This window comes from Labrus mixtus, chromosome 15, assembly GCF_963584025.1.
Source record: "Labrus mixtus chromosome 15, fLabMix1.1, whole genome shotgun sequence".
Lineage (NCBI taxonomy): Eukaryota > Metazoa > Chordata > Actinopteri > Labriformes > Labridae > Labrus > Labrus mixtus.
The window spans coordinates 2,560,309-2,583,076 of record NC_083626.1 but is presented as its reverse complement, the minus strand read 5'-3'; the positions used below and the strand labels follow the sequence as shown (position 1 = coordinate 2,583,076).

Sequence of the window (22,768 nt, the reverse complement as noted above, 5' to 3'; positions counted from 1 at the left end):
TCGATGGATAAATTGATAGAAATAGAGAGAGACTGAGAGACTGGCAGTCATTTTAATAAAATCTTCATGTCTGTGATTCAAATTAAACAAGAGTAGGAAATGTGAACACCAGAGGGCACAATGGCCCTCACTCATCAAACGTACGTATGGCAGAAAAATGGGTGTACGGTCATTTCCACGCAAAGTCCGGCACTTATCAATTTGGACGTGAGCGGAGGGTACGCTCAAATCTCACACCAGGTCTCAGTTCGTGTACGCACGTTTTCAACTCAGTGTGGACTTGCGCTGCAGCGAATCTGTCTGTGTCAGAGAATAATTAGATCATACTATAACAGTGCTTGTTAAGACGGGTAGATAGAGGTTCACAGATTTACTGTTAGATAAGATATCTCAAATGTATTTTATATTACGCTTCACCTCAAACGATCTCTGTAGACTACATTGCTTTTTAGATAATGATGAGCAGCGCGATCTGTCAGGTGATTTATTTAGTTGTGTGTTTTATTTGATTAATTTTTGTTTGTTTAATCGATTTACTTTAAAGATTAAAGATTAGAGAGGCTGCTTTCGGTAATTACATGTTAAACGTTCATGTTGCAGATATCGCTGCAGAAAATACTGAGACAAATTAAAACAGAAAAACTAAAAACATTTACCGGTACTTTAAAAGGACATAAAAACTTCCAGAGATATTAAATACAACTTTTAGCCTCTGAAATATGAAATATTTAAGAATACAGAACATTAACATTACCTCATAACTAATCAGTATGTCCGGAGATTAAAATAATAAATATGCTGATGCGCCACATGCGTAATTGCGCACAGCAGACGTCCTGAGGCCAGAGACTACATGTGACATAATAACGAATAAAGAAATCTGGGGGGCTCTAAGACGAAGTAAGGAGCTTCTTTTATGTAAGTGTTAAATTCTTGTGTTTGGAAAGAAGGCTAATCGGATGAGAAGTGCACATTGCACAGCGTTTGATCAAACACTTTATTCATGTGATGCAGGACGTTTCAGGTTTCTCTTCTCTTTTAAAGTCTCATTAATGACGAGCTGCCAGTGCAGCCGAAGTTATCCGACACAGATGCAGGTTCGCCTGTACCACTTGTGCCTGACATTGAGGCTGAACCGATGAAGGAAGCTACTCGCTCCACGATCCGCTTGAGTTTTTAATATTTTAATTAAATCTTTTTTATATTTAAAACCATCCCTGTTGAGATTCCCATGCAGGCGCACTTCTTCTGAAGCTCGCTAATCCTATATTTCAGACTGCCAAACAACACAATGTTATTCCTCTTTACTTTTCTCTGTTATGCTGTCACTCAGGTCATATCTCGTTTATCTTCTTTGCCGTATTAAGTATCTCCATGCCTTAAACTCTGGGGACGAGGACAGCTGAGCCGTGAATAAATAGGGGCGTGGTATTTAAATGACGATCGTTTCCAGCCGCCACACCCGGTCTTGCGTACGCTGTGGTCAGCCAGATACGCACGTTTCATAGGTCCCACGTGGACTCTTCTCGTACGATGATTTCTACACCCAAATCTGCACTGGTTTCTACACCAGATTGATAAGTGAAGGCCAATGTGAGAGATAACTGAGTCAAAAATGAGTGAAGGAACTAACACACAAAAGCTGGCCTTGCTGAGGTGACACAAAGTTTTGACTCAGCCACCCACATTATCCTATACTCAATTTATTTTGTGAAGGAAAAGTTAAGTCAGTGTATCCATCCATGTATCCTTCATAGCAGGCTTGTAGCATGTCCTTCGTTTTCCATTTTAGCATGAATATTAGCATGTGTTGGAGCAAAATTCTGTGTTTGTTTTGTGTCATGGTATTTTCCTTATGGTTGTGTGTGTTGGCCCTCTACTGGGTAGCCTGGGCGGATGCTGTGGTTAAAGCAAGGCTCCAGGTGAGGTGGGACAGGTGATTGAATGGAGGCAAACAGTTTTTCTACCGTGTCAGCCTGTCGGAGTTAAACGCATCCAACGGATTTGTTTGTTTTATTTATAGACAGTGGTTGTCATATTTTCCTTTATTGATAAGAAGAATTAAAAAATAAATGGATTGAAATATCCAAATCACAACATCAATGGACTGTGGTCATTTCTTCGAGCTAAGCACGCGTCCAAAAGCTTCCACATTCATCCCTCAAGTGACTTTTCCAAACAATATTGGGTTTGTTAAAACTGGTCACTACAGCATGGATCGCCATAGTAACCCATACATGTGTATGGGTTGTTAAGAGTACGAGGGAGAGAAAAGGCAGAGACCACAGAGAAAGAGAAGCTGGGTGAGAGGTTGATAATTCAATGGAAAAGGGTCTTCACCATTAAGAAGAGGTAGGATGTGGGTGGCTTGTGATGTAAACTCATTCTGAGTTAAGCTTGAATGATGATTATTGTGGGTAATTAAAGGCGGTTGGTAATTTTTTACTTCTGAGAAGCTGATAGGTAAGGCCAGTTTATACCTAGGGTAGAAACAGTAGCAAGAATATCATCTGAGCTTTTACTTCAAATGGACTCATTAAGTATGATTCATGTAGAAATCAGAGAGCTATGTAAACTTTGCAGTTTACTGTAAGATATCATTTTAGCTATAGTGTCTATTTACATCGTAGAAATGACGGTTAGTTCATTGCTGATGTAAAAAGGGCATTGCCTTGAGTCAAGTTTATGTCACTTGTAGCAGAAAGACTTGGAGAGAAATGGTATACCATCCTTTAAATGAGAATATTTCTAATAAAATTGAATGTCTCACATGATCTGCAATATGCAAACCATGAATCTCTGTACAAGACTGTCACATGGACTTATTTAAGGTAAGATAATCCTTTATTTATCCCACAATGGGGAAATTTACCAAAAATTATATTTTTGAATGATACAATTTGGGCTCCACAAAGTCATTTTAATGCATTGTGAGAGATTACCCAGTAGAGGACGTCGGTCCAGCCCTCCATGGTGATGCACTGGAACACAGTGAGCATAGCGAACAAAAAGTTGTCAAAGTTGGTGATGCCATTGTTGGGGCCTTGCCAGCCCTCTCTACATTCTGTGCCATTAAGCAGACATTGGCGGCCGTGCCCCGATACCGAACATGGAGTGGACTCTTCTTCTGGTAGGGCACCTGGGGGCACAGAATAATAATAATAATGCCAGTGTTTTAAAAAAGTAACAATAATAATACTAACAATAATAATGTTAGTAGCTTTAAAAACTTCAAAAGTGCTCTATATTGTCTATAACTTTACATAAAATGATGGTTTATTTTCTTTAGAGTAGTGTCACCAACAGGGAAAAACTGATATGACATAAGAACAAAAGCATACTACTTAAAGGCACACATATTTTAAATATAAAAGCCTAACAATTCTCTAAGCATCTTGGCACTGATTTGTAATTTATTTCAGAAGTATCTCTATTTCTCTGTTTTTAACTAACGCTAATGTGGTTACACTAATACAATCTGCTCCTTTTTCATTTAAATCCAAATCTTGTAATTAGTATTTTTGTATCTCCATAAGATCACTATAAACACTGATTTAGGCTATATCAACAACCACATGGATCAGCAGTCCATCTTTGTCTTCAGAGGTGGGCTTTGTTGCTATGGGTTTTGTCCTGTTGCAACTTTTATTTAACCATCAGAGAAAATGATAAGATCATAAGATGAACTTGTGCTGGCTTTGGAGATGAAAATAAATGTTGTTGCTCAAGTAAATCGAAGCCTGCGCTTCTAAAATAAGTTTAAAAGAGTACAGTACAGTATATGCAGTATAGATGAGCTCATAATAGGTTGACCCACAACACATAAATACATGCACACAAAAAGACACACAAACCATGCATCAAATATTGTTGGGCTGTAGACAAGTGCCCCCCACCCCCATTCCTATAACAGCAAACAGTTAAAAAACACAAAGTGCCTTTCTCAGGGCCAACGGAACAGACGCAAGCAAGTAGGGATTAAAGTAAGCTTCGGTCTTCCTGTAACCTGACCTCTTGACTTCCCTCAACAATGACATTCAAGCACAAACAGATCAAAGCAGGAAGGAGCAGGGAAAGGGGGAAGATTAGGTGAAAGGAGTGAGCATCTAAAACAGTGAAAGTGACACTATATAAAAAATGGTTAGAGTATTCCTTTGAAGCTTGAAGCTCATTATGACAACCATCCGTCAGTTGATCCTTAATTTCTTGAATAATTCTACCTCATTGCAAGCAATGCAAGAGCAAAGGTCAAGCCTGTTTACATAATAGCTAGATATTAGTCATTTAATTACTGGATTTAATCCACCATCTGCTGTTCTGTCCTGTTTCAGCAGCTTGCTTTCATTCATAGACAAGGTACATGTTCTCATCCATGCTCAGGGATTCAGTCCTATTTCTGCGAAGAACAACATTTTTCAAGAGGTAATGTAACTAAAGCATATCTGAAAGCTAATACAAAAGGGAAAACATTAAAACAAAAATTAGGGCCCGACCGATAAGAGATTTTTTGGGCCGATACTGATATTGGGTAGAGAAAAAAAATCTGATACCGATAAATCGGCCGATATCTTCTATATTTGATCTGTGGAGAAAGATAGCGATAGATATACACACACATTTATTGCGTTGATCCCCCAAATGCAGTTATCAAACACTTGTGGAAAAGATATATAATGAAGACAAGATGGTCACTCAACTGGAAAGTATCTGTGCATGTATAGTACATGTGTCACCACTTGACACTCTGGAGAGTGATAATGCTTGTTGTAATCCATATATCACACTCTGCTGGTGAAAGATAACTGCTAATGTAATACAATGATACTTAAATTAAATCCTTTTTGACTGGTGAATAAATCTAGTAATGTCGGCACATTTCTGTGATAAAATTAGCCGATACGGATAGTCACTGGATATGCTAATATTAGCCGGCCGACGGCTGGCTAATATTAGCATATATATTGGCTGACCGATTAATCGGCCGGGCTCTAACAAAAATCAGAACAAAACAAGATTGAGTCTTTAGACTATCATACCTGTTTTTATCAGATAGCACGTTGCATGCATTTTGCCAATGAAGAGCTCCAGGCCGATGATGGCGTAGATAATAATGACAAAGAGGACTAGCAGAGCGATGTGAAGCAGGGGAACCATGGCTTTAATAATGGAGTTAAGAACCACCTGTAAACCTGCAAACACACAGAAGACAAGGTTAGAGAGAGCACAAAGTTATAGACAGGGATATACACGTGTACCCAGGGTTTTACTAATCTAAGATGCCACCTAGATAAAGAAAAGCAGCAGGAGAATACAGACATATATACGCAAAAAGCTGATAAATCTTTAAAAATTGAATGGTTGGTCATTCTGAGTGCACCCAAAAGGCTCCAAAGAATTATGCTGTGAAGTGTTATCAAAAGTACAATCTGGATGTAATCTACGAACCAGGAAAAAACATGCTGCTATCATCCTGAATGTTCATTTTATTTTTGGAAGCTGCTTTTGACCAATTTATGAGGAGAGACTCAACGTAATCAGCTGTGCAACCAAAGAAGGAAAACATTGATGATGCCCCAGGGATGACCGAACTACAAATCAAAAGCATCAAGTGATTTCATCATTTATCAAAAGGGAATATTTTTCAGGGGTGAACGTGCAGTGATATGTTATGACCCTGTGTCATATTGGTTATTGATCATGTTTATTATATGTGCAGCTTTGTTTCCTCTGCTATAGTGAGTGTGTGTGTGTTTCTGTAAAAGTGTGTCTGTGGGTGTTTCTGTCAATCAGGTGCTGATACAGGTGCTGCCTCTGATTGAACAGTGCAACTGAAATTGCTGATTCCTGATTGGATCAAGCCTGACATCACAGCTTTTAAATCTCAGCTGCTGCAGTCTGCTCTGTCCTTCACCTGTCACTTCCGACAAAACCAGCATTATTGTCTGAATCTCCTTTTGATCTGTGTGTGTGAAATGTGTAGCTTTGATATTTCAGACTGTGTTAAATTCTGATAGATTGTAAATACTTTTGAAAACCAATTAACTGTAAGACATTGTTAATTTTGAGCACTACAACAACATTAAAATATATCAAGCCATGTGTGTAACTTACAGGTCAATGGATATTAACCAACAAAAAGAAACACAATTTCCATATGAGATGCCGAGCAGACCATGGGCAAAGGTCGTTATAGATCTGTTTGATCACTGTAGGTTAGAACTACATTTTTGGGAAATCTTTCAGATATATAAAGTATTATCCTATCCTATATATACTCAGTGAAAATTAACTTAAAGCCCATTTGGCTCATGAAGCCACCCCTAATTTTTTCACTGAGAATGGACCACAGTACTCAAGACTTCCAGAGATTCATCTGACTGTGGCTAACAATTTCAGCATGAGACCTCATCACGACCTTATCTTGCTCTTCTATGTAGACCACCGCAACTCATAAGCAAAGAAACTCCAGACCAGTCCTGCACAGAGACTTCTCAACTGCTGTACCAGAACGCTACAGTCCATAAAATCAAGTTTTCAGCAACCAAAAGTTGTGCGGGCACAGCTCGATCTGGAAATGACACAACTTATTTAGTGTGCCTACAAAAAAAGGTCAACAAGAGACCTATAGACATTGAAACCAAGTGAGCCATTTCAACCACACACTGTATGGAGAAATACTGAATTCAATTGGTCCTAGATCCCACTGACCCACTCACTCAGAGACTGTTCCTCTGCACACCAAAGAGAATCACAAAGTCCCAGACACTGGTGACAAACGCACCAGTTACCACCAGAAGTGATCACACTGTGGTGAAGCCACAGTGCTACATGCACTCTGTGTCTTAGATGAACAAAAAATGTAACATCAAAACGTTAATGTATTTTATTTTTCTGACAAACTGATGTACAGATATGTTCAGTAAATGTTTGTTAAAAAGAGTTGTAGTGTCTGCATTTACAGATTCGTGCAAATTGAATGAGGAAATGACGCTTTTGCTTCAAGTAAACACAAATGTGCCTTGTGAGGAAAATTATTTTTCACCTTGTTACTAAGAAAAGCTTTAAGTGTGTCATTATCCAGAACAAAGCACTAGACAGACCTCAATTCTTACATTTTCATCTGTTAAAAAAATGAAGAGACAAAGGATTTAACAATAAAAGATAACTATTGTTAAATTTTTACGTTGAAACAAAAACCTAAAATGTAAAACACATTTTACACCTAGAGAGAGACTTACTGTAAACATGTGTGCCATAGTTGTTTAAAATAAACTACAGAATTTCATATATCCTGATTATGACTTATTGCCCAACTGGGTAATACGTTTAAGTGATGTTGAAAGAACAGAGTTCAATATATCTGAACACATTACGCATCATTCATTATATAGCAAAAATGGAAAAACATCTTATTCTGTTATGAGACTTTCTGTATCATGGGAAATTCAGTAATAGTTTGGTGCACATATGTGAGCGTCTCTCTTTCTTCCAAACCAGACTTTCATTTTTGCTGTGCAGTGGGATTGCATCTGGGGTTATAGCATCAATAAGTGTGTGTGTGTGTGTGTGTGTGTGTGTGTGTGTGTGTGTGTGTGTGTGTGTGTGTGTGTGTGTGTGTGTTAAGAAGAACAGATTAAAGAGAGAAGTTAAATATGCCAGTCCAATACGGCCTATTCAAACGTTAGATCTGAGATCAGCAGTGTACATAAGGACATGCCTGCTTGAAGGAAAATCTGGCTCTCAAAGGGAAAGTGTGAAGTAAAAGTGACTTGATATGTTTCCATGTTAACTCACTGGGAACTCCAGAGACAAGGCGAAGGGGTCGTAGAACACGAAAGGCTCGGAGGGCCTTTACATCAAAGCCCCCAGGTTTGCCTCCAGACTGGCCACCAGAGTCAGCGTCTTTGGTTATCATCTCCAGAACAACACTGAACAATCTGGAGGGAGAGAGGGAGAAAGAACAGTAAGAAGACATAGGTTTAAGAAAAAAAGAGTAGAAGAGAGCAGTGACAGAAATATCAGGTAAAAAACAGACCATGAAAGATGAAAGTACAGAGACAGAGCACCTGGAACAAAGCTCTTTGTATTTGTCTCAGTGTACATGCACCTGTGTGTGCCTGTGTTTGCTGTGTACTATATATGACTAAGTCAAAGTAATTTAATATACCATCTAATAAATAAGGAAACAACACCATACACTGTGTGTTTGTGTTTTTGTGTGTGTCTGTTTAAACATCTCCAACACTGTATTCATGCCACAGGACATGCTGTGGAAAACAATAACAGTATTATAACATGGTGATCCATGCAAATGCAGAAGGTTGTGAAATGTGTGTGTGTGTATGTGTGAAAATGAGGGACAGTATTAACTATTGTTTCTATGACTTTAGCAGAAGTGTATAAAATAATTGATTTACCTGTGTGTCTGAGAGGATATTTATGCTCTGACTCGCCCATATTATTTAGTTGTGCATGTTCATGTTCAAACTATGAACTCACCCCACAATGACGATGACGAAGTCCAGCATGTTCCAGCCGTTTCTGACGTAGGAGTTTTGGTGCATGACCAGGCCATAGGCAATAATCTTCATAAATGTCTCTATTGTGAAAATGATCAGGAAGGCATATTCTACTGTTTCCTGTATTTAGGGGGACAGGGAGGAGGAAGGGGTGGGAAAAAAAGAAAAAAGAAAATGTTAACTTTGTTGCAGCCAGTTTATCCAAACTGAATGTTTTGGTCTGGTTTACGGCCAGAGTACAACACAGACATAAGAGAAGCAAAGGGAAGAAACATTATGAAAATATCAGATCTGAAATCTACATGCACGGAATGAATGAGTGAATCTTGTAAATGTTTGGGTCAATCCAAGAACGACATTTAAAAACATAACTATTTTCATTGTGAAAGACATGAAACCATTCAAAAGAAGATTTCTCCATCATGAGTTGTTCACTCTAAAAAGATCCATAGAGATGATTGAAAAGGTCATTATCAGAGGCAAGTCGTGAGTTTTCATATTCTGTTGTTAAATTTACTGGAACTGTGCATGACTTCTACTTTAAGATGTAAATGGTAAATGGACTTGAGCACGTATAGCGCTTTTCTAGTCTTCTGATTTCTCAAAGTGCTTTTACACTGAATGTCACACCTCCCCATTCACACTCACATGGCAGAGGTTGCTATGCAGTGAGACCATCAGAAGTAACTAATCCCATTCATACACATTTCATATGCCGCGAACGAAGCAGCAGGAGGAATTCTGGGTTAAGTTACTTGCCCAAGGACACAGCGGACATGTTGCTGTAGGAGCCGGGGGACCCCCGACCTTACGGTTGAGAGACGAAGACTTTACAGTACCAACTGAGCCACAGCCGCCTCGTGTAAATCAGTGTACTTCTAGTGATGAAAGATGCAACAAAAAAACTCAAAGCACTTGTTTTTTTTCGATTCTCTGCACAGATGTGTGATATTGTAAAGACAGGGATCGAGTGTTTAATGCTCATGGGACAATACTTAAATTGCTTCATGTCTTTTCTTCACATAAATGACCCTGCACAATGTTTTTAAGCAACTTTCATGGTCAAACTATTGTGTTCATTGAAAACCCATATTCAAACCTCTGACAATAAATGCTGTCACTTTCTAAGAAAAGCTTAAATTCAACAGACAGTGTTTGAGACCTCAAGGTTTGCATGAAGCAGCAGCATTATGAACTTGAAATACTGGCTATTAATGGAAGGATTTCGGGAAAGAACACCTGTATGAAATCAGAGCCCTTGGTCAAGATGCATTCTGATGATCCAAAAAACATATCACACATCACACAAAAAAGAAGCCTTAATATATCCGGCATTGTTTGAATGTCAATTGAATTCAATGAAATGCAGTGTAGAAAAACAGAAACAGAAACCATTTAAGCAACATAAAAGATGCCAAAAAGAAAAAGTCAGGGCTCCACTCAAAACTAAAAGACCTAAGTCATACAGTCAGTAATATACTATTGAACCAGGCCACTGAATTTGAATATTTCTGCGCAATCAGTTTGATTTGCTTACATATTATTTCACTTCCTCACCTCCACTTTCTAAAATAAAAAAACAACAACAGCTATCAGTGTTAAAATGGTTAGTGTTCAAAATCAAGTAAATCAGTGTTGGTGTTGAACAGGAGATGGAAGAAAAAAAGTACTGAGAAAGTCTGGAAACCTAAACATTCATACATGTAAAAAGAAGAACTAATATCACATGCACACAAATTCTATTCATTTTTCTTTTTATGCAACAACAGGATTGAATCTGCCTTGTTTAACAAATACATTTACAGTCAGTTTTTTCTTTGTTTGAGATGTCATTTTGCTCCAGACTGAAATATCTAATCAGCTCTTAATTAGATGGGAGTATTTATTCCAGTTACTTTCTCAATGATGTTGTGGCTGGAGATGCACAACACCTCAGAGCTACAGCATGGATGCAGACTGCTGTTTTTTTGTGGTAATGCTGTTGAAGTAAAAGAAAATCTGCAGCTGGGTCAAAAACATTTGCATTCTAAGTTCTAAGATATTACAGCTTGGATTGTGAAACATCAAGCAGAAAATCAAAGTGAGGAGTGACCTTAAAGACTAGAGAGAAGCAAACATACCATGCCAACTCTAGTGCCTTCCAAATAGTTATGTTCCTACAATGGCCAGGCTTTGTTTCACTCCTAATTGTTAACTTGTGTAAGCTGATTGGTGTGCTATTACTGTAGCTGGGTGGTAACCTGTTGAGGTCATCAAGCACCATGACTCAGAGCTGATTCACTTTGATAAGAGCCTTCAAAGCACCCATGAACACACACCTGCCTCCATCAAATCATACATTCCTGTTCCACCCTCCTGCCTACATATGTCAGAAATGTCCTCTCTTCAGCAACTGTGTATTTATGATCTCTTTGTGAAGTTATGTCAGCTGCATGTGAAGTGTCACCACGGAGTATGGCTGTCAGGCTTTTTTTGTAGTTTTTAATGTGGAAAACTTATTTTCATTTATTTAACTCGCTTAATGAATACATTGTCTAATATTTCACTGTAACATTTCAGCATTGTAAGCTGGTGGAAACACATCTTATCATGTGGTAGTGTTGTACTCAAGACCACACTAACTGAGGCCAAGACATATCCGAGACCAGAGTGCTCCGAGACCAAGACAAGATCAAGACATTAAGGGATAGAGACCCAGTCAAGACCAGGCAGGGTGAGAACTAGACAAGACCTAGACCATAAATATCACTGAAAAATCATCATCTTGTGTGCATTGGGCGTGTCCCTCACTCAGAACGCAACACAGGGAGGGTTGCAGCTGTAACCGGGGGATAAAAATCAAACTACATATGAATTTCTAAGTGAAATGGACTTGAGCTTGTATAGACCTTTTCTAGTCTTCTGACTACTCAAAGCTCTTTTACACCGCATGTCACACCTACACATTCACACACTGATGGCAGAGGCTGCTATGCATCATTCATATGGATTCATACACTGCCAACGAAGCAGCGGGAGCAAGTCGGGGTTAAGTGTCTTGAGACACGACGACTCTACCAACTGAGCCACGGTCGCCCCAGCACTATGTAAAACATACATACTCCCCCTCATAAACAATGTGCATTTGTTGACTAGCAGAGGGGTAATGAAGACCACATCGACTGACAATGGACTGTAATATTACATGTACTAGATTTGACAGAAAATGTTGTTCTGCTAGCTTCTACAGCGTTTGTTTAGAAACTGTTATCATGTGGAGTATGTGTTTGTGTATTGAAATGGATTTGAGCTTATAGCTCTTTTCTAGTCCTCTGACTACTCAAAGCACTTTAACACTACACTGTCACATTCACTCATTCACATTACATTCACACACTGATGGCAGAGGCTGCTACTGTACATAAAGAGCTCAGCCGTCCAACAGTACTCTTCACTCATATTTACACTGTACTGTCGTAAGTCGTAACAGAAGAATCAATTCAGCGTTTAATGTAATTCCCCTTCCAGTTAGCCGACTCTGCCAATGAGCCACAGCCGTCCCTGTTGTGCTCATCTTACTCTGTGAAAACTGAAGATAAATAGAAGTATGATAACTTCAGTAACAGTTTCTTCTTTCAGTTTATTTTGAGTTTCACTAAATACTTTAGGGGGGGAATCATTTATCCATCATCATCATCATCATCATCTATAAGCATCCTATCCTCTGCATTTCTATCAATTCCACCTCCTCAACCTTTATTTTCGTATTTCGGTCGACATAAGATTTGAACCCTTTCGCATTATTTTGCTATAGTCTATACATACAGTATATATACAGTCTATGTTCTATACATCTGAATGATAAATGTTCAATTAAATAAATCATTTTTACAGCTAACATAGCTCACAATTAAGCCTTGAGGGAGGTAGTAAGAAACAGCTCCCTTTTCTGTCCATAGTAAAAAAAATAATAATAATAATAATTTTAAACAAAAACTCTAAAAACCTTCTAAATTAACACATTACCTTAAAAATTTCACCGAAGTAGAATGATCATTGATTTGTGAACGAGCTGGCGTGCAGCCACCATAACGCCTGACCTGCCAAATAGATCAATTAGGAACACTGCATGCACGCGCACAAACACACAGAAACACACACACACACACACACACACACACACACACACACACCACACACCACACACCACACACACATATACGTACCATGCTGACACTGGTTCGTTCTATGTCACTACTCTCAATGACAATAACACAAGCTGACAAACACTCAATGTCATGTGGCTCAGGACAGTTTTTACATGGGTTAGTGTGTGTGTGTGAGTGAGTGAGTGAGTGAGTGAGTGAGTGAGGGTGTGTGTGAGTGTGTACCACAAGCCAACAGCACTATGACAGACAATTGCTCGTCTATCACTGAGGTGCCGCCAGCCGGAATCCTGTGTACTCACTGTGCATACATTTTTCTACCAGTATAATTTTTTCTATGTTGATAAAACAGCACATCTGGAGTTTTTAATCTGAATCCGTTTCTTTCTTTTCTATTTTTGAGCTGCTTTAGTACCTTTATTCAATAGGACAGACTTCAACCTGGGCAGCCCACTTATAGGCCTTCTACATGGGGCACGACCAAACCTTTAGTCCATCTGCACCCCACAAAAGGGGCAGCCAAATAAAACACATAAAATGAGGTTTCAGGTTCAACTTAACAAAAAGTACATTGTCTATTAACGTCAAACATTCTTAAGATCTAACTTTGTTTGTAATACAAAATTTAAAGGGAATAAGCCAAGCCTTCTGCCAGTTAATGTCGACTGAATGAGAGTTTCAAAAGGTTTTCCCATATGGTGATATTTTTCTATTAATGTAAAGACGTCAAAGACGTTAAAGTGCATTTGTTATTCTTTATAGCAATGCCATTTTTATAAAGGATGTCTAGAGTTCTAGGAATCTCCTCTTCCTCTTAATAGCCTTCCATTAATTCCATTATACCAGTGGGTATTGATTTAACTTCAGAGCAGTCTGTTGTTGTTAGCCCTGCTAGCAGTTGAACACGACAGAAGGCAGCATCCAGCTAGTCCAAGATCAAATCCAGGGGCAATCTAAGAATGCAGCTATCCCCATCATTCACTCTTTTCCAACCCCAGAAGACTTTGATATTTTCCACTCACAGCAGCAAACATCCACAGTATGTGCTTCCTGAGTTTCTCCAGTGACATCGGCACCATAAAGGCTGATAAGCTAAAAAGGGTATTTGACTGTCAAACTAAATATGTTGCAGGCTCAAAAGTGGCTTAAATGGCATATAATACAAAAGTACATTGCTACAAATATTTAGCTGGCAGTTGATTTTAAGGCCAGTTATCTGGCTACTTGAGGATAATATGAAAAAAGAGTGCAAGTGTCTTTGAGGCTATGTACATGTATATGAGATCGGGTGCGTGTAGGTAAATCGACCAGGCTGCCAGAAGCAGGCTAATCAGATCCTAATAGCCTGTGATTCCATTGGTCTTAATAAGATTTATGAGGGCCAGAATGGCTGGGGATGTCCTGTTCATTGTTCAAGAACACGAACACGAACACATGCTTGACAACAGGGCAATAGATATCAGCAACAGTTGCTTTTCTTAATAGAAGTTTCATGACGTGTTTTTCTCAAACCTACAGCATCTGGCATCTAATCTAAGGCCCTTTAGACCCATCCAAATGTAAAACCCTTGTGAAAATTATCAGAACAAAAAAGAGATTTTTATGGTTGGATGTGGTCTTATAATAGATGCTTTAATGGGTCATTTATCATCTTCACCTCTCCTGTCAATCTAATGCAGGTAAAAACTGCACATTTTACACAAGTGTGAAAGTGTGTCATTTTCAAACACACACAGCAATTTGTTAACATGAAAAAAGTCAAAAGCACAATTTAAAATACTGCACAAAGAGTGGTTGTTCTCATCCCGTAGATGCTCACCTAAGGCATGCTGCTGCCTTCACTCCGCTAGGTGGCCAAGTGAGCCATGGCATATTCTGGTTGTAAAGTGGGCACCCTCCTTTCTCAGTATTTCGCTGATAGGCCAACGACCCCTCTAGAGGGTTTAGCAGTGAATCCTGGCATCCCAGGCACACTCCCTAGATGTGGTCTGCTCACCTGGAAGCCCTGGTTCTCTTTATTCAAAACACTGACTGCCATTTTCAGGAGCACTACAGATGTCTTAGATTACTTAATATGGAAGAGGCTGGTGAGTTCAGTCACAAAAATGTTTTATATTAGCTTGCAAATTTAACATCTAATTGTCTATATTTAAAAAAAATTACGACCCTGATCTTTAATTATCGAAATCCATCCAGATAGTTTCCCAATTTAACCTGTTCTAGCTAGATGGAATTTTGAGTCATGTTTTCACAATCCCAAAGAGCATAGATGGCAACCAATACAGTCAAAACAGCCATCACTTGGGGCGCTGGTGGCGCAGTGATTAGTGCGCACACCCCGTGTATGGAGGCTTTGCTCCTCCAAGCAGGCGGCCCAGGATCGAAACCCACCTGTGGCTCCTTTCCCACAAGTCATTCCTTTGTTTTTTTTTTTATTTATTTAACCAGGAGAACCTCACTGAAATTAAGAATCTCATTTGCAAGAGTGTCCTGGCCAAGAGGGGCAGCAGCACAACAAAAAGTTACAGACATAAAACACAGTAATTACAAACACAGTTTAACATGTCTTGAGTCACAGAGCATAAAGTCAACAGTCAAAGCATCTACAACCTGAAACATCTTCCTCACACACCTTCAATCTACTTTAAAAATGATTTAAATAGACCAGCTCCCCAAGACACAGATCATCCTGCAGGAGATTCCAGGCTGCCGGAGCAGCGAACCTGAAACTCCTTTTCTACGCTTCAAGACGCGCTTTGGGAACAGATAACAACAACAAGTTTTGTGACTGGGTTGCAGAGTGAAGACTGTGTCTCCCAGCACTTTTCACATGAATACAGTTACACAAGTATGCGGGAAGCAGGTTAAGTATGAGCCTTATAAATAAGGACATGCCAATGAGTTTATCTACGCTGAGACAATGCAGGCCAGCTGACTCGATCATATAGAGTACAATGATGAGTCAAGGCCCTGAGATTTGTTATAAATCTCAATGCACCATGATATACAGTATCCAGCAATTTTAGGCACTGAGAAGATGCATGCATACATAAAACATCACCATAATCCTTACTCTCTCTCTCCGTGATTTCTGAATCTATCCACTGTCCTATCTCTCAATTAAAGGCACAAAAAGCCCAAAAATAAATCTTTCAATGAAAAAAACAGCTATCACTGGTATGAACTGACAACATCTATTTCTTATCCAGAATTACTACAACGATGGACAAACTGAGAAGCATCAGAGATCTGCTGTGCTTTATAGTGTCAACAGGAATGTGTGATATTGTTTTCATCAAGATTCATGTGCTAAGTCCCGCTCAAAACAGATGGTGAGGAGAAGTAAAAAAGTAACTTCATTTCTTTCTCCTTTTCATACATCCTCATTCATCTCTTCTTTACTTTTACCTCTCACCTATTCTTCCTCCTGCGCTTACATATGATTGTTCCCTTCTCTTTCATTTTTTTTAACCTCTTCAACTGTCCTCATTCTTCTCTGACACCTGCAATATTGTCCTTGGCCTTTTTGTCACCCCTCTATTCTTCATATTACTATCTCCTCTTAATTCACCTTGCACTCCTCTTCCCACTCGTGTTCACACTCAGCCCCCTTTTGACCACTCTCCTGTCCTGTTTTCTGTTTTCTTTCTCTCCCTCTGCTGTTAAGAGGCTTCCACAAGTTTCCATGGCCACAGTTGTCAAGGCAGCAGGTTGCACTGTATGTAAGAAGAGGTGAAGGAGAAACACAATGATCATAAACACGTAATTATAAAGCGCATTGTAACTTAAAGGGTGGAACCAAGAGATTCCCAATGGAGGCAAGCATTTACATTGAAAAAACTACTCCACAGAGCCTCAGAAATTCATACCACAAATTAATAGAAACTCATCAAATTACAAATATTTAAAGACAAAACTACAATTACATACTACAAGAATATTCTCAAAACAAAAAAGCAGACCCAGCAATCTGACTTACAGCATGTTAAAAAAATGTCATTATGTTAACAAAGGAGTCTGAAAGCAAACTGAAAACACACAGTGGTGGTTATTGAACAGATCCTAGATGATGTCAATACAGAACAGGTGAGCAAACACCATGCGAGATATGATTGAGTGAGTGTACATTCAATGAGCATTATATTAGATTGTATTCAATTACACATGAAAAGTATAACTATAAGAGCTCGACCAATTAATCGGCCGATATCAGCATATCCAGTGACTATCAGTATCGGCTAATTTTATCACAGATGTGCGCAGATATTACTAGATTTATTCACCAGTAACGTCACATTTCATTTGAGCATCATTGTATTACAGTAGCAGTTCTCTTTCTGGCTGTCACCAGCAGAATGTGCTATATGGATTACAACAAGCATTATCACTCTCCAGAAGGATGCACGTATGCGCAGTTACTTTCCAGTTGAGTGCCCATCTTGTCTTCATTATATATATATATGTATATATATATATATATATATATATATATGTATATATATTCCACAAGTGTTTCATCTGCATTTGAGCAATAAATGCAATAAATATGTATGTCTATATCTATCTCTACAGATTGAACATAGATCTTAGAAAGATATCACCCGATATATATTTTTTTTCCAAATATCAAAATCAGTTTCGGCCCCAAGAACCCCGTATCACTCTGATAGTAACAATTTAAGCAAGACGACATGCCACAGCTTTGAGTGCTAGTTGTTGACCTGCACAGCCAACAGCCTGCTGTCCAGGAGAAAACTGTAGTCTGCTTTAAGGGGATTTAGCTTCTCAATTACCCCAAAAGCCATAAACCTGCTTAGTTGTGAGAGATTATTTCCTTTTAACATTCACTGGTCATTCATTTAACTGCTACTTACATTACACTTACTCACAATTAATTTTCACAGTTTGAATTAAATACATTTGTCATTTCATATACAAAGCACCTGACGAACCAAAACGTTTGCTGATGCAAAACTTTATAAGCTACTATAAATTTTCATTGAATAACTACTATGATGAGTCCGGATGATTACAATGTATATCTTTATCAGCAGTCTAGATTTATTTAATGATGAGAACTTGGACAGCATTTTTTAATACACATTTGCAAGATGTGCTTTTTTTTATATTTGAGTTTTTTTCTACTTTCAAATCAAGGGTTGAGGTTTCTTTAAATGCTAATTTACAAGTAAAGTCTTTATAAGTGTTTATGTATTTTTAGCAAGTTGCAGTGAAAATAGTTTTTTCCTTTAATCAATTACAATTGGTTGATGATGGTTGTGTCCATCAAAGGCTGCATTTGGAAATTATTGTTCTACCCATGTTCTATCCATATCCTTGTCTGAACAGTTTTCCATAAATTAACATGTTCCATCTGTTTCATTCACAAGTTTGAAAGAGGTATTGAGGAAGCCATCTACTGTCTGTTAAGCTTGAACTGATACCTTAACACAGGTGGTGGCCTGACACACCACTTATCACAAACATATACTGCAGTTTTTGGCCCAAAGTTGACAAAGAGTGTTAATGACTTTAAGCGTCACTAGGTCAAGGGTTCAGTTAACAACTCCTATTTGATTACACAACCATTAGCATACTACAGAGGTTTCGAACTCTAGCTCTGCTGCAAGTCAGTCTAGAATTGAAGCAGCAGCTACATGTCCTTAAAGGTCACATATTATCCTCCTTTTCAACAAGTTTAGATAAGTCTCAGAGCTCCATGAAACATGTCTTTTAAGTTTCTTGTTCTAAATCCACTCTGATCCTGTATTTCATCATGCCTATAAACCCCTTGATTACAGCCCTGCTTAAAACAGGCTGTTTCTGTGTCTGTAGCTTTAAATGCAAATGAGTGGTGTTTGACCACGCCCCTCTTGGTCTGTTGGGCTTTCTTGCACCATGCCCTTTTGTTTACAGTGAGAAGGCAGACTCAGAGGGCAGAACAAACACCTAGCTGTGGGAGTGTCACCCACCTGGGGGCGGGGTTACTGCCCTTTGTGATGTCACAAAGGGAAAATCTCTAAACGACCTGTTTGAGCACACATTATCTTAAAAGTCGAGCAGGCAAAAGAGAAAGAGGATGGACTTTTCTCATAATTGGGAGGTTTGTAGACAGTGGGAACATATTAGTGTTTGAAAAATATGGTAAAGTGTTTTTTGCATAATGGTGACCTGAACGAACTATAACTATTTACCATGTTTTTGCCTCTCTATTTTTCTGTTTCTCTTACTGCTTTTGGTGCTCATCCATCTCGGACGTCTACTTCTGTCAATGGACTGAGCAGCACTGCACTCTATGTACATATTGATTGAATTTTAATACAAAGATCTTGAGTGCAAGAACTACAACTAAAGCTGTTTGCTGTTCAGCTCAAGCTTTGATAAACCACAAGCTAGATGAACCTTCACAAATATTCACAATGGTGGGTGGGGGGGAATCAAGTAGCTCCCAAGTAACTGGCCTATACAGGTATAACAACTGATCACAATGTCATGATCCAATTAATTATAATAGGCAAGTCAATCATAATTCAACAGGAAATACAAACTGACACAATTCAAAATAATACAATATACATTTGTTTATAAATTAACAAAAAAAGGAGCACAATGTAAAATTTTAGAAGCCATGACAAGAGTCACAGCTCGAGGTCAGTACCTCCATCTCAGTGCCAAATTAAGACAGTAAAATGAAACTTCCTTGGAATTGAACCCATCTCACAAACACATTGCATTAACATAATAACAGATCCAGAGGGTGATTTATCATAACAAACGGTCACTATTGCATCTCTATCATTTTGCATTTCTACCACCCAAAAAACAACTCATCTATTTCGACAGCTTTCAAACCTCTTCCTTACAATTTTCCTTTTTTTTGCATTGCCAATTGACCCCATATAATCACTTAAGGCACCTTACAAAAGTTGTATACCAACTTTCCACATACACAACTGTGTGCACATATTCTCATTATGACACAAATCAGCTTATTGTTACATGAAGTTGAAAATTATAGTGTTGAGTACAATTCTGATAAAGGTTTTATCAGAGGCATGCATTTCCCTCTGTAAAGTATAATTGGTCATTTTTGACATATTTAATGAGGATAAAAAACACCAAGACTAAGCAACTGCGTTGCACCTGCAAAACGATTATTCACCAACAGCCACACACAAAGATCCAACAAATGCACTACCACAACACTAAACCTACAAACTTTCTTCAAAACACACAAGTTACTGAGATAGATGTAGGTAACAAGCCTCACTAAACTAAACCATGAAGGCTAGGAGGCCACACGCACCACTCTAAAAGCCAATGATCTGTGCAGTGACATAATCCCAGAACTGTCAATAACAACTAAATTGCCATATTATTTACACAACAGCAGTAACAAACAAGTGACCACACCAAAATGTGGACTGCACAACCACATTCAACATTATAGTGATGGGGGACGGTCACAGTAAAGTGAACTTAAAGAAGCGATGTGTAGTCCAAATGTGGAGTGCAGTTACCACCAGTTAGCATACAAAGGTACTAACTGTAGCTACACAGAGTGAGCATACAAAAGATAGACTTCTCATAAAGAAAAACAACCATGCTGCTCTGCATAACTTCAAACAGGAAACAAACTGAAGAGAGTCACCCCAATCCTTATCTGCCTATCCAGATGGCTAACTTACTCAGCTAGTCTTTGGTGGATTGCAGAGCTCAGTGGACCGCTCGGTCAGTGTATCACAGAAGACTAAAGATACAGCCTTTTGCAAAAATCTGAAGAAGCATGCCAATACCTCAGGATTACCACCAAATAAAGGCAAGTTAAAATGAAAACTGGCAGCTGACTAATCAGGGTGCTAAAAAAAAAACATAAACAGATAAAACTAATTGATGGTAATCAAATAGTTTGTCAACAACAAGCAGGAAATCAGAAACAAAACAATGCAAAATAGATGGCTTCCAAAGTCAAGCTAAGACTACAAGTTACATATATATTTTTCTAACACATATCACATAGTTTTAGCTATTGCACTCTGTTTTACCACACAGTTATCAACTAATTAATTAATTGAATTGATTTAATATTACAATAGGGCAGCGAACTTCCGGTCTTGAAAAATGAAGCCAATGCGGAAGTGCAAAATCCTGCAGTTCGTCGAATCTCCGCTTGAGGCTCCAGGAGGCTCACACACACGACTGGAAAAAAAGCTGTTTTTACAGCATAAATAAATATGTTAACAGCGTGGTACAAAAAACAAATAGGTCTGATTAGTTATTGTCATCATGGGCACACACTGTACTGTTTTTTGTTTTGATTTTGAAAACCAAACATGTTATCCATATTTAGGCGCGTAGCTGACATGATTGACAGGTGAACGTGATGTAACGGTTGGTCAAGAGGGTTAAAACCCGCCTCAGCTCCGGCTCTCAGCTTGTCGTTAGGTTGACTGAAAGTTAGGCTGAGACAGGATTTCCAACATGGCGACGGCTGCCATTGAGCCTCCGGAAACCCCTGCCGTAACAGATGGGTGACGTCACTCAGGCTTCGTCCATTAATATTTACAATCTATGGTTATCCCAAGGAAAATGTGGGTAATCAACCTCTGTTGTGATGCAAATGCACTCTGAGCAGCTGATTTACCTTCAAATACACTTCATTATAATATTTAGGGTTTGAGAACAAGCTAGATTGTGGTTCAAGGTTGGGACCCAGTGTTTTGTTTGACAGCCCCTCTCTCCAGTGCAGGCCTTGCTCTTGTGTTTTCCCCTTTCTGTCTGTATTTGTCTTCCTACAGGTCGTGGGTGTGTGAGGTTCCTGCCTTACTTGGGCAGACCTGGTCAGTCTCTCAGGTGTATTTAAGATCCGGGAGTCAACCTGCGCTCTCGAACTGTTAAGTTTGTTTTACGCCCCATACATCACACACTCACCCATCAGTCGACACACTGACTAACTGATAAACACACCTTGCTCTTTTGTGTCTTGTAATCTTTTGTAAAACATTTTTCACACCGTTTAGTTGAGCCGTGTATTTCCCAGGTTTTTGTCATGTCATGTGATGACACACAAAAGAGCATCAAATATGAGTGAAATGAGTGAATTTCACTAAAAGTGACAGAAGAGCTGAATGTGTCTGGGTGCAGTGGTGTGATTGAGTTTGCATGTTGGCATCAAAAACTACCCTTGAGGCTGAAAATTTGATGGGTCAAACAACAGCCACATGCTGCTCTGATCACCAATACAATCAATTGATTTCTCTCTATATATATACACTTGTCACTCTTAGTTAAGTTGCTTTAAATAAACAGATAATACTCTTTATGGCACAACATGCCAATGTAAACAAATCACATATATTAATTATTAGCATTGCAATATTACAAATGTAATGATATATTTCAATATCCCTTTTTTCTTATCTGTAAACACTTACTTTACTTTTGAAGACTAATGTAATGCCCATTTAACAAAATACAAACTCAGTTTCCAAAGCAAGAATCACTCTGAATCTCTCACTTTTGCTTTTTTTCTTTACAAAAAACAGACCAAAATGGACTTGCCAGATATGTGATTACAAACATATACACCACCACACATACACAGACACACACTCACTTGCTTCAGTGTGACCCTCATCTCCCTTTCCTTCCACACTAAACCTTTAATCCCAGACTGCGAGAAAGATGATGCAACCTGTTATTCTGTTCTCAGAATCTCTCCCTCTCTCTCTTACAAAGACACACACACACACACACACACGATTGTTACTCGTACGTAAGCAAACTGTATACTTGAATGAGTGTATGTACACTGGTTAGTGTTGCAACTGATCACAGTCGATCCCTGATCCATTCAGACTGCATGTTATGCATGGATTGATGTCAAATTTATCATCATGTTGCAAATTAAATGTACTGCTTCTTAATCCCTGTTCAGTCTAAGCGAAAAGAAAGCAGTGATGAAGTAGTGTGTGTAGGCGCCATGTTGATACACGGTACAACAAGGAAGAAAATTAAGTTAAAAAACATAAATATTCAAATATATTTTTATCAAATTAACAAATGGTGCACACTGCGTACACTATTCTCCTTTTCACTGTCTCT

General features: G+C 38.7%; 1 protein-coding gene across 1 annotated transcript in view; it reads right to left on the bottom strand.

Annotated features, from left to right (window-relative positions):
- Positions 1–22,768, bottom strand: part of cacna1db (calcium channel, voltage-dependent, L type, alpha 1D subunit, b) — a 76,990-nt gene that overhangs the window by 40,470 nt on the left and 13,752 nt on the right. Inside the window, exons 4-7 of the mRNA XM_061057488.1 lie at positions 8,500–8,639; positions 7,795–7,937; positions 5,037–5,189; positions 2,943–3,139 (exon numbers count right to left, since the gene is read on the bottom strand). Of these exons, the coding sequence (XP_060913471.1) occupies positions 2,943–3,139; positions 5,037–5,189; positions 7,795–7,937; positions 8,500–8,639 (633 nt within the window). The remainder of the gene's footprint in view (positions 1–2,942; positions 3,140–5,036; positions 5,190–7,794; positions 7,938–8,499; positions 8,640–22,768) is intronic.